This window comes from Saccharomycodes ludwigii, chromosome I (genome assembly GCF_020623625.1).
Source record: "Saccharomycodes ludwigii strain NBRC 1722 chromosome I, whole genome shotgun sequence".
Classification (NCBI taxonomy): Eukaryota; Fungi; Ascomycota; class Saccharomycetes; order Saccharomycodales; family Saccharomycodaceae; genus Saccharomycodes; species Saccharomycodes ludwigii.
The window spans coordinates 335906-348687 of NC_060200.1; the positions used below are offsets into that span (position 1 = coordinate 335906).

The window sequence follows — 12782 nt, forward strand, 5'->3', positions numbered from 1 at the left end:
TTTCACGTTCCGCCTCTAAGTAAAAGAAATTTAGTCCTAAATGGTAAAATTAAGAAGAAAAACTGCAAAAACTGTCCTGAAAGCATCACTGTTGAAATCTTATAATTAAATCCTCGTAATTTTCAACATTCTGTATTTTAAAACCATGTTCATTAGCCAAATGAAGTAAGCAGATAAAAAAAAAACTGGTGGATAGATCTTTTCTTGCTGATTCACCATACATATTAGTTACTTGACTTACAACATCCGAAAAATTTAAATCTTGTACTGTAGTATCTACTTCATCTGTCAATAATAACTCGTCATGAAAAGATTCACTAACTTCTTTACTGTTCTTAGTATTAACTAGGTTCATTTGAATAGTAGCCCAGATATTATCCTTTAATTTTTTAACGTCAACTCTTTTAGAAACCCTAGAATAAGTCATTTTATTGTTAAATTCAGTAGGATTTCGTAAGGGTAATGATGTTGCTGTATGAGCAATATTCATTCCATTAGAATTTTCCATTTGTTCAGATAAATTAGGAACTTTTAAATCAATTGGTTCTTGTGCACTATCCAATTTATCCTCATCCCCAAATGCATCATTAAAATCAAAACCAATGATGTCGTCATTGTTTTCGTTGTCACTATTATCGTTATCAGGTAATAAGTCACCATTTAGTGATGCATTCTCCACAGTTTCGTTTATATCATAATTTTTGGCCCAGAAATTTTCGTCAGCAATATTTGGTACATCATTATTGTTTAAATCATTATTATTAACAATATTATTATTAGTAGTAGTATTATTAGTACTTTGAATAGATTTGTAACCACCTTTAGAAAGCTTTTTCAAATTTTCTCTTTTAGATATAAAGGCCATTCGCACAGTAGGTTTGATAAATAGCCTCGTAATTTTATCTGCGGTAAAATGGAAATCATTTGGTAATAAATAATGTGTTTCATTTTCACGATCTTTTAGCGGCATATCAATTCTAGATTTTTTTCTGGATTCAAATATTATATCCTCTGGATTAGTTGAGAAATCAAAAAAATCAATTTGTTTTTTATCAATTATTGGAGATGAATTATCGTCATCGCTATGATCACCAACATTATTATTATTGGTGGTGGTGGTAGTAGTAGTGGTAGTAGTAGCAGCAGCAGCAGCAGTGGTACTAGCGTCAGCAGTAGTATTGTTATTATCATTGCTAGTATTGGTGTTAAATTTTTTCCAATTTGTAACTTTCCAATGATCTCGACCTCTCCAACTCTTTTTCAAATTATCATCAAAGTAGCTTAACGCATCCATATCTAAAACAGCGCTTATTCCTTCATCACTAATAACACTCATAGTATTGGTAATATCACTAATATTTGACTCATTACTATGCTCTACTAGTAAATTGTTGCTTTTATTAACGATATTTTCCTCAAACTCATAAATGTCATGTGATGGATTTCTATCAGATTCATCATCATTATCATTATCATAGCTATCATAATCATCCATTGCAGTGCGAGGATCAATATTAACATCTTGAATACCAATATCATTTAAAGCTACATCTTCTAAGTCTTGATCTGTTAGAAAATTTTCAAATTTTCCATTCACATCCTTTAATAGTTCTTTGGCCTTGGATACATCTTTGACAACAGTTCTAACTTCTTCCATCGAAGGACATAAATTTTTAAAATTTAAATTTGTTATAATTTTGCTACCTAACGCAAGAATATCATCATCAGTTTGTTGAAAATTATCTCGAGAAATATTATAAGCCGATGAAAGTTGAGATATATTTTGATCGTTGGCGCTACTACTCTCTTTATCATCATCGCTGTCTAGGGGATCGCTAATAGAATCTAATATACTATTATTGTCTTCATCATGCTCATTGATTAAATTCTCTGCGCTTTTTATAATATTATTTTCAACAGTTTTTGTTTTTTCCCCTTCTCCTGTCATATTTTTTCCCCGTATATCTTTTTCTTCAAAAACCGATGTACCTATAGCATCGAAAATAACTCTAATATTATCATCTACATTTAAAGTGCTTAACAATAAACTTTTAGAACCACCTTCATCAAATTCCGATAACGCCTTCTTAAACAAAGGATCTATTCTTAGTTCTTTATCCAATTCCTTTAATTTAATATTGTCAAACTCCGTCAATGTAGTCTCTAAAATTCTATTATAGTTTCTCCTCCTTTTACCAATCTCTTCTGCTACTGAATTGACTGGTAAACCAGTGACAGGGTCGATAACTACATCACCATTTTGTACAGCTGTATTATCGGTAATATTAGTATTCCCATCCTCAGCACCATTATGGTTCGGGCCATTATTAACGCGATGATCATTACTCTCAACATTTTTATTCTTGTCCGTTGCTAATCCAGTTAATAATTTTCCAGTTTCAGTAGCAACTGAATCTACCCTTGAAGAATATATTTTGACACAGCCATCTAAGGTGGCAGATGCTCTTTGGAAATTAATATTGCCGTTTTCATCATCTTTTAAAACATTTAAATCATGGAAATAATCAATAAGGGCAAAATTCCAACTATTTTTGGAAGTAATTTTATTGTCAGTTGCCAATTTGATCCATTCTTCGAAGTTAGCCATTATAGTGGCTCTATTTGTGAAAATACCAACATCTTCTTCGTCATCATCATCTTCAGCATGATTAGGATCACTCTTATCTACAATCCTATTATGTTGTTGGTATCTGAACTGTAAAGCCATATTTTTTAAAGTTTACTTCTTTACTGTTTTAAAAGAAAAAAGAAGAGAAAAAAAAGAAAGAAAAGAAAGAAGAGAAAGAAAGGAAAGGCTAACAAGTTTATATCTCAGTATTCAAATAATAGTTAAATCATCATCTTTTTTACAAATCTGAGAGGAAGGAACGGGAGAACAAAAAAAAAAAAAAAAAAAAAAAAAAAAATCATAAAAAAAAAAAAAAATCATAAAAAAAAAAAAATCATAAAAATCACGTGACTCGGATTCTACAGGGTTTGACACAAAAGTAATTTACATATTACATTATATTAACTAATCACGTGAAATAAAGTGATTTGTTTTATTCACTTTACCCAATTAATCAAATAATATATAATATTTTATAATTCATTATACCGAGTGAATTCTAACTTTTATTAACAAAAAAAAAAAGAAATAAAATAAAATATACCAGCAGAACACATAGCTGCATGTTCGTTTTGTTTTAATAAATTTCTGTGTTTTCTATGTTAGGTTTGTCCTCCCAACCAGTATACATCAAAGCCATTCTTGTATGTTTATCCAAAGGTTCCTGTCTCTTAACATGGCGTCTTAAAATATACTCCTGGAAATTTGGCCATAATTCTTTAAATTGGAATTTAGCACGAACCCATAACGGAACATCAAATATCTCATCCAATTCTTCCAAAGTCAACATTTTAGTCTCCGGCATAAAAAAATAAACCAAACACCAGCCTATAATATTCCAGCCGGCATAAAACCCAAAAGATCCTTGTGGGTATAAATGCTTTAACATACTTGGCCAAGTAATTGCCAAAATAAAGTTGAAGCCCCAAAGGACAACCGTAAAAAGTGAGGCACCAATAGCTCTAATATAAAGTGGGAAAACTTCACCAGCAATAACGAAGGGAACAACACCCATACCAAAAGAGTAAATGGCAGTGAAAACATAAATACCCATAGAGACAATGCCAACCCTAGTTTCTTGATCTGGGATCCAAAATGCAAATCCAGTGACAAAAACAAACAAGGCCAACCACGGGAAAGTGTTAAGTAATAAAAATCTTCTACCAAATCTATCAATCATGAAAAAGGCTGGAATGGCAAAAACAAAATTAATTATACCAAATCCTAGAGACGCGGTTAGTGCCTGAACCCCATCAAAGCCAGATTTGAGAAAAATAGAACTACTGTAATATGCTTGAATATTAATACTACAAAATTGTTGCATGAAAGCACATATAAAGGCAGTAACAAAAGCATTTCTATTTCTTCTGACAGTAAACACTTCTTTCAATCTAATAAAATAGGGAATTTCTAGGGAACTTTCCTCCATTATTAAAACATGTTGGTAAAACAAATCGCGACAAGCCAAAATTTTATGCGATCTCAATTGGACTGTGGACTCATAAGCTTCTAAATATCGACCTTTACCTAGCAACCAACGTGGAGATTCAGGACACCAAGGAATTTGAATCATAACAAATATAGCAGGTAGCATTGCACTACCCAACATTAATCTCCAATTTAACCCACCATTAACACCATTATCACCAACTTTATAGAAAATTAAACTGAAGGCATACCCCCACATGATGCCAAAAGCTGTAAAAGTCTGCCAATTCATAGAAATTACGCCGCGTAACCTCTTAGTGGAGCATTCCGCTAAATAAACAGAGGTGGTGGCAGATTTAGGACCAATACCAAAACCTAGAAAGAACCTTACAACGAAGAGATAAACCCAACTATTTGTTGGTGAGAAACCTTGTAGGAAACAAGTAATAGCAGAGATAGCACATGTTATAAATATGACTTTTTTTCTACCAAGTTTATTGTTTAACCAATCGGTCAACCAACATGAAATACCGGCACAACATAAATATGGAGCACCATTTATTAAACCTTCAATCCAGTTATCATGATCACTGCCTGATCCCAACCCAACAGCCTTAGGATAAAATAGGTTAGCCCCGTTAATAATGCTTTCATCAAAGCCTTGAACTGAGGCTGACATGGCACTGCCGATAATGGCGGCAATTAGTTTTTTAGGAATATTTTTCCATTTGTGATGTATTTCATCATAGCAGGCAATTTTTTCCCCTTGGGTCAAAAACTCCATTCTATCAAAATTATTGGGTGATCTAGCCAAAGCTGCAGCTCTGCCAAAAATATCATTTTCATTAGGCAAGTTATACTTTAACGCAAAATTGCGACCCATTTCCATAACCTGTTCCTCAGTATATGAACCTAAAACGTTATTTTCATCGACTCCATCATTGGCAAGCTTTTTTTGGGATTGTTTAAACACTTTCTTTTTTTTAGTGGATGATTTGGATTTTTTATCGTTATATGAATAAAAATTGGATTTATTGTAGTTTTCTTTATCATCTGTTGTCGATGAACTATTTATAGACACTTCTTCAAAAATACCTACGTTCGAAGGATGTCTTATTTGATGTGTCTTTGAATCATCAACTTCAGCATAATTATAGTCATCAGCATCGTACTGATCATAATATTTTGTATTTTTAAAAGTAAATGACGTGTTGTCATTATCTAAGGTTGAGATATTTTCAATTTCGAAAATACCTTGATCCTTTTTGCTATTTGAGTTTATACTCGAATTATCGAACATTTTAATTTTTATTTACTGATTTTATTCTCTTTCGCACCCTCTCTCTATTTGTACCAAAATGATAATAAGAATAAAGATGAAATTGTAAATATTTTATATTTTTTTTTAATCGATATCTGGAAAAAAAAAAAAAAAAAAAAAAAAGAGAGAGAGGGAAAGTAAAAGAAAAGGAAAATAGAAGGGAAGAAATGAATAGAATTAAAAGATGGTAAGTATTATATATGAAAGAATCATAACTTTTTCTTTATAGACAATTATTTTCTTAAAATACAACTTTTAGGATTTTATATTTATATATATTTCTTTATACCTAGTTTTTATTTTTATTGTTATATTTTATTAAATATATATGTCACTTTAATTTAAATTATGCTTAATATAGTTAGTGTCAGCAATTCCGTGTAATTTTAATGACTATATTATATTCTAAAAAGCAAGAAGAGAGCAAAAAAAAAAAAAAAACAAAAAACAAAACAAAAAACAATACAGCTGATATCATTTATAACATATAAATATTTTAAAAAAAAGTTAATAGTAATGGTTAAGTTACGTGATAATTTAGATTCTTTGATATTAGTAGCATAGTATTTATGTTGATAAATTCTTGAGCATCTTAGTAGAAGTGAAAAAAAAAAAAAAAAAAAAAATAATAATAATAAAATTAAAAAAAAGGGTATATAAAATATAATTGCGTGTGGGGGGAACAGGGTGTGACTTGGTGATATTAAATAATAAAAATAATGTTGCCATTGTAATTAGCCTTACGTCATACTTTTTTTAGTAATAATATAATATTTATTTTTGATATTAGGATAGTCCCTTTTTTACAACTTTAGTATATATTGTTTTAAATATTTGTTTTATAAGTGCTTATCAAATCCACTTTGTACAATTGCAATAAAAAATAAAATAAATAGATTTATTATTTAATAGCAAGAGCCACACAAATAAAGTCCGTTCCTCTCCGTTCCTCTCCGCTCTTCTCTGCTCTTCTCTGCTCTTCTCCGCTCCTCTCCATTCCTCTCCATTCGCCCCTTCCCCCTCCCCTCCACTCTCCTGAGTATAACCGCAGATAGAATAAATCTACAGTAATGTAAGTTGTACAGATTTTAATCAGTAAATTTGAAAACAATAGATTTCTTAAAGTTTATGTTTTATACCAACACTCTGAAACATTACTTTACTTCTCCCCCCTCAAAAATAAACTACCCCATCCAGTTTAATAAAAACAACAACAACAACAACAACAACAACGACAACATTAAAACATCTATGCCAAACTTTGGATTTTTCTTTAGCAATTTTGTACTTTTACCAACATTAGGATTTACAACAGGGGTAATTACATTTATCAAACCTTGGCCAACATTGTCAAAAGATGAAATAAACAAGATTAAATCAAATACTTTTACTAACGAAGATGTTTTGTCACGCCTTCAAAAAGAAACATTACCAGAAATTATAGAAAGTTCAAAAAAAGAAAACAGTACTACAACCGTTGTTTCTCAAGGTCAACTTTTACCATTACCACATCATAAATATCATATAGGCAAGGCATTATTGAGTAGAAAGGGGCAAATTGAAATTGACCCAATTATAACTAGGAATAGTGAAGAAGTAAATGCCATATTTCATTTTGGTAGTGGATTAATTAATGAAAAAGGCTATATTCACAAAGGCATTGTTGCATTAGCTATGGACGAAGTATTATGCTATTGTGGCTTTCCACATTTACCCAGTAAAAAAGGCGTGACCGCTAAATTAGATTTAGAATATTTGCAGGATATACCTTCGGATACCACTGTTTTATTGAACTGTAAAGTAAAAGAAGTCAAGGGTAGAAAATGCGTAATCACGGGTGAATTAATTTCACTGCCAAATAGTTATAACGGTAATAGTCATTGGTATGATAATATTTTTTTCGGTAATAATAGAAATAACAAGAAGGATTCTACAGTTTATGCTACAGGCAAGTGTATATTAGTCGAACCAAAATGGTTTAAATATTTAAAATGGATTGATATATTTGGTTGAATTAATATCGTAGAAGGTTTATTATTTAACCATTGGTAAAATTATTCGAGTTCTGTTTGACGTTTATCTATAACAAAATGGAGAGAAAGGTTATTGGAATTGTGGATCGATATTTTTTTTTTTTTTTTTTTTTTTTTTGTAATTTTTTTAATTGCATATTCTTTTCTTAATTAAATTTCTTGAATCTTTTTGAGTAATTCCCGTAGTACGTTGTAAAAAGTATAGCTTTGTTTAATATTTGGGATGTGTGATGTAAGGATGTTGGAATAATGTCAATTAATGATGATTGTTTTTCTTCTGCTTACTTTCCGTCCCCAGAAAAAAAAGATCCAGATTAGGAAAGAGACTTACAGAAATACCTGCACAAGTGATCAAGAAGAGTAAATTACGAAAGTACATAAAACACTCTTTGAAAATTTTTTAATTTATTTTCTTTATTTTTTTTTATTTTTTTGTTATTTTCTTTCTTGGTACATTTTAACGAATTAAACAGAACAAAAAAAAAAAGCTTGTTTATTGGACTCAATTTTTTTTTTTTTTTTTTTTTTTTTTTTTTTTTTTTTTCGCTAGTAATCATATCCACATCTTTGTTGTTAACCACGTTTAATATCTGATTTCCGACAAAGAATCGTATACTTCAAAAGTTGATTCTAACTGTTCTTTAAAATTATAAATCCAGCGTAAAGTATGGCTACAGAGGTTCCCAAAGAAGTTACTAACAGATTATTCCAGGCACTACAATCAAAACATAGAGAAAATCGTGTTTGTTTTGACTGTGGGTCAAACAATCCAACCTGGACTAGTGTTCCATTTGGTGTTTTTTTGTGTATTAATTGCAGCGCAGTTCATAGAAACCTGGGCACACACATTACGTTTGTTCAAAGTACTAATCTAGATGTTTGGAGCGTGGATAACTTGAGAAGATTTAAGTTTGCAGGTAATCATAAAGCAATTGAATATTTCAATAAACATGGTGGCTCTCAGTTTTTATCAAATGGTAGTAACGGTAAAAGCAATAACAGATGCGATGCTAGAACTAAATATACTTCTCAAGTAGCTAAAAAATATAAAAAACATTTAGACAGTAAATGTTTACTTGATGAAGAAAAGTATGGGAACGAAATTGTTTTGGATGATATGGATCAAGATAGTACTGGAGGCGAATCTAACAGCAACAGCAGTAGTACTGATGATTTTTTTGATAATTGGAGTAAACCAGCGACACCTAAGGTCTTGACCCCAAGGAATTCTCCCGTCTTACAACATTCACAACAGCAAAATGGGAACAAGAGTAATACAAAAGCAACTGCCACCAACGCTGCTAGCACAATGAGAAAACCCTTGAGAAGATCTGTAAATAGTAGTGGTAGTAATGGTACAGGTGGTAGTACACAACCTAAACACTCTATTTTATCCAGCAGCAGAAAGCCACGAAGCACCAGGATAGCAGCCAATAAAGTATCCAAGGAAGATGCAGATGATTTGTTTGATCAGTTTGAAAAGGAAGCGCAAGAGGAAAAATTGAACAAAGCTGCAGCAGGAGCTTTAGGATCTGCAACAACAAATGTAAAGATTGTTAAGCATGCTGCAGATGAACCGGATATGAAATATAACGCTAACAAAAATGGCAAGAAAGAAGATATTGACAATTTGGAGGATGATTTTGAGGAAGATTTTGAGGATAGCAGTAATGATACAGTAGAACAAGATTTGAAGCCTAAATTTGCCCGCTTAGGCTTTGGTATGACTATGAATAATGCTAGTCAGTTGACCAATCAACAGAAGCAGGCCAAAGTGAACTCTGAAATTAAATACACCGGTAAAGTAGCCAAAAAGTTTGGCGTTCAAAAAGGTATATCATCTGATGAATTTTTCCAAAGAGGATCGTATGATGAAGATGCCAGTCGTGAGGCCAAAGAAAAATTGCAAAATAATTTTAGTAATGCAACAAGTATTTCATCAGACAGCTATTTTGGTAAAGACAACGAAGACACAGAAGATGGCGAACAACAACAATATGGTGGAAGAAGAAGTACTAATAGTAATAGTTTTACGAGTAGGATTATTGATGATAACGATGATGATTTTCAAGTATTGAGGGATGCTGTTGAACAAGGTGCTACTAAATTAGGTAATTATTTGAGAGACTATTTAAGAAATTAAGGGGTAATATTATTAGCATTTCGTGTTGTTTTATTTAAATTTATTTCCTTTTTTCTTTTTCTTCTTTTTTTGGCTTTTATCAATCAAAGTTTTATATTATGTTATTTTGTGTTCCAAAGTTATTTTTTTTAGTATTACAATTTTTATATTTTTTTTTCAATTTAATAAATGTAATGATTCTTTTTTCTCTCTTTAGGATCCGAAACTGCAAGCCGAATCACTCGAACAAACATAAAAATAAGTGGAAGATGTTATGAGGCACTCCGGAAAATCTATGGAAGTTATCAACGATTTTTCCGGATGATTATCTATACATTTTTCGGTATTGGCAAGCTTTTTAATATATCAGCAGCATTTGTATAAATAATAGTTTGAAATGAATGTGTTTTATTGTGCTTCCAATTCTAATAAAATAAGTTAAATTAAAATAAAAGTTAAACAGTTTTTTTATTGTGCTGCGTTGCTGGGAACATTTTCAAATAAAATAGACAAAAAAAAAAAAAAAAAATAAAAAAAAAAATGTTGAAAAAAAAAAAAATTTTTTTAACAATAATTTAGTACTTTGAAATTGGTTACATGAACGCCATTTTCTTTCTTTCTTTCTTTCTTTTCCTCTTTGTTTATTGTATGTTATAGTAGAAAACAGAAACAGCAGGCCAGAAGCCAACGAGGATATCTTTTTATAAAAAATAACAAATAAAAAGAAAAAGAAAAAGGTTTTTTTTTTTTTAACATATCATTATATAATATTTATATAAATTTCAACGCCTTCTCCACTGTCCCTTTTTTTTTTTTTTTTTTTGCTTTTTTTTTCTTATTTTCCATTTTATTTCCATTTTATTTTTTGTTGAATTCAACGTTGATGACCAAAGGGTAAAAGCCAAGAAAAGTCAAATCATATCTATTATATATATTTTCATCGACTATATAAAGAAGTAACAACCTCAAGTTATTATTTCTTTCATTTTATTCCGTTTCCTTTTTCCTCAACTTGTTTTTATTTTTAAAGAGAAAAAAAATAAAAATAAAAATTTATCACATCTATATTTGACGTACAGCATCTAGGATTGTATAAATAATAGTAATAATAATAATAATAATAACAATAACAATAACAATAAGAATGACTGAAGATACTATACCAGCCTACTACTATTACATAGATCCGCAATCTACAGCCTATTATGATGAACAACAAGCAACAACACCTCCACAGCCCAATCCCATGGAAGATTTAATTTCTCTATATGGACTAAATGATATAGCAGACAAAGTAGTGAGATACAATTCCGATGGATCTAGAGCTATAAAATTAAGAAAATCATACAAGAATCAAATAAGTGATGGTATAGCTGGTAAATGGAACAGTTCGAATATACCCACAAGAGCGAAATTTGGAGAAATATCACCGCATATATTCCACATGAATAACATTACCGGTAATACTAATGGTGCGAATAATGGGTATTGTTGCGAGAATAGTTTTAACACAGATGAACAGAATATCTTTAAACGTTGTGATTGGGATATGTACTCCAGCGTGATTCAACAATTTGATAGAGCGGGTGCTTTTAACGGAAATGGATCGAATATCAATGGTAGCAATATAGGGTTTGGTGTGGACGACTTAGCATTTGATTTAGACGGAACGGGTAATGTGAGCAACATTAATGGTAGCAATATTAAAAGAAAGAGGAAAATGCAACAAATGTCTGCGGGTACAATGGATAACAACGTTAGCACTGGTACTACAACAAATAATTCTCCAATCGGAACAAACGGTAATACGCCGAGTGACAGTACAGGTAATATTGTTATGACCAGTACATTGGAGACTGATGATGCTAAAAGGAGAAGATTGGAGTAGAGAGCTATCTTTATTTTTACTAATATATTGTGGTATTAATTGAAGTGTTTAATTTAGTTATACAAAAATCATATTTTGAATGAGAAACAAAAAGCAGCAAAGAAAGATGAGTTTATTTTGATTTGTATAAGAAAAGTAAAATAATTTTTATAATATTGATTAATGGATATGTATAGGGAAGTAACAGAAATCAATAGAAAGGAATTTGGGTTTGGTGATAACATAATTTTAGTTTTTTTTTTTTTTTTTTTTCTTTTCTATTTAATGCAAATAATCTAGATTCTATGATTCGTTTACACAATCATTATTCAAGCTTGCAATGGATTCAATAAGGCCAAAGTACTTGTAAAACACTAAGGGGTTTTTTTTTTCCTTACTTCTTTGCAATTTTTGAGAAATTGAAAGTATCGGTTTAAAAAAGGAAAATAAATAAATAGCAAATTATACATTAATTTTTTTTTTTTTTTTTTGTCCAAGATTGAAATTCAAAAATAAAAATAAAAATATGAAAATACACAACCCTAATTTAGGTCAAATATTGAAGAAAAAAAACCTTTTTTTTTAAAAGGAAAAAGTAAATTATTTGTGACATAGAACATCATTACACCATAAAAACTTTCTAAAAAATATTATTTCAATTTTTATCAATCTCAGTTCAAATGAATAATAATAATAATAATAATACTGTATTTTTAAATTAGGTAATATGGGATATTAAGCAGAGATGTATACACTATTTTTTTTTTTTTTGTACGTAAATTTAATAGTATATTTTCTCCTTGGTGAGTTTGGCTTCTTCTTCTTGTTTTTAGAGCACCAGCCCAAGAAGTTTTCAATAGTATATGCTTCTGCCTAATCTGTTATTTATTTATTTATATTTGTACAAAAGATAAAACAAAAAGAATAAGAAAAATAACAGCAATGATGCAGATTCAGATGTTATTTTTTATTTATTTGGTATGCTGTATTATGTTAGCATTCTTTTTAAACAAAAAAAGAAAAAAAAATTGAAAATTATTTTCTTGTTGAGCTTGCTACCAAAAAAAAGATTTCCCTTCTAGCCACGTTTGTTTTTTTCTCGCGCTTTCTTATAATTTATTTGCACACAACTGTTGAAATTTAGTATTGTTACCAAAACAATCTTACTTCGACAAAGAGAAAAAAAAAAAAAAAAAAATGTACATATATTTGATTTATATTATAAATGTTTTTTCTTTTTTTTTTTTTCTTTTTTTTTCTCTCCTTTTTTCTTTCCTATTACTCTTGCTAACTTCCTTCTAAAAGTTTTTAGTTGCTTGTATGTGTTGCACTAAATTTGCTTTCTTTCCTTTTTTTTAACTAATATTTGTATTCTTTCCATT

General features: G+C 30.0%; 5 protein-coding genes across 5 annotated transcripts; 3 read left to right on the forward strand and 2 right to left on the reverse strand.

The window, feature by feature from the left end:
* Positions 1-85: 85 nt before the first annotated feature.
* Positions 86-2728, reverse strand: BRN1 (condensin subunit BRN1; the record flags this gene model as incomplete). Its single annotated transcript, XM_046078755.1, has 1 exon — positions 86-2728. One exon carries the CDS (start codon positions 2726-2728, stop codon positions 86-88), a length of 2643 nt encoding a protein of 880 aa, XP_045936484.1.
* Positions 2729-3206: 478 nt separating this feature from the next.
* On the reverse strand, positions 3207-5357 carry SCDLUD_000137 (sugar porter family MFS transporter; the record flags this gene model as incomplete). Its single annotated transcript, XM_046078754.1, has 1 exon — positions 3207-5357. One exon carries the CDS (start codon positions 5355-5357, stop codon positions 3207-3209), a length of 2151 nt encoding a protein of 716 aa, XP_045936485.1.
* A 1217-nt stretch (positions 5358-6574) lies between these two features.
* MRX3 (Mrx3p) lies at positions 6575-7391 on the forward strand (the record flags this gene model as incomplete). The annotated part of the gene is made up of 1 exon (XM_046078753.1): positions 6575-7391. A coding segment is annotated over one exon (816 nt), but the record flags the coding sequence as incomplete, so codon positions are not given.
* Positions 7392-8078: 687 nt separating this feature from the next.
* On the forward strand, positions 8079-9554 carry GLO3 (ADP-ribosylation factor GTPase-activating protein; the record flags this gene model as incomplete). Its single annotated transcript, XM_046078752.1, has 1 exon — positions 8079-9554. The coding sequence occupies one exon, from the start codon at positions 8079-8081 to the stop codon at positions 9552-9554; it is 1476 nt and encodes a 491-aa protein (XP_045936487.1).
* Positions 9555-10677: 1123 nt separating this feature from the next.
* Positions 10678-11421, forward strand: ROX3 (Rox3p; the record flags this gene model as incomplete). The annotated part of the gene is made up of 1 exon (XM_046078751.1): positions 10678-11421. The coding sequence occupies one exon, from the start codon at positions 10678-10680 to the stop codon at positions 11419-11421; it is 744 nt and encodes a 247-aa protein (XP_045936488.1).
* Between the last annotated feature and the right edge of the window lie 1361 nt (positions 11422-12782).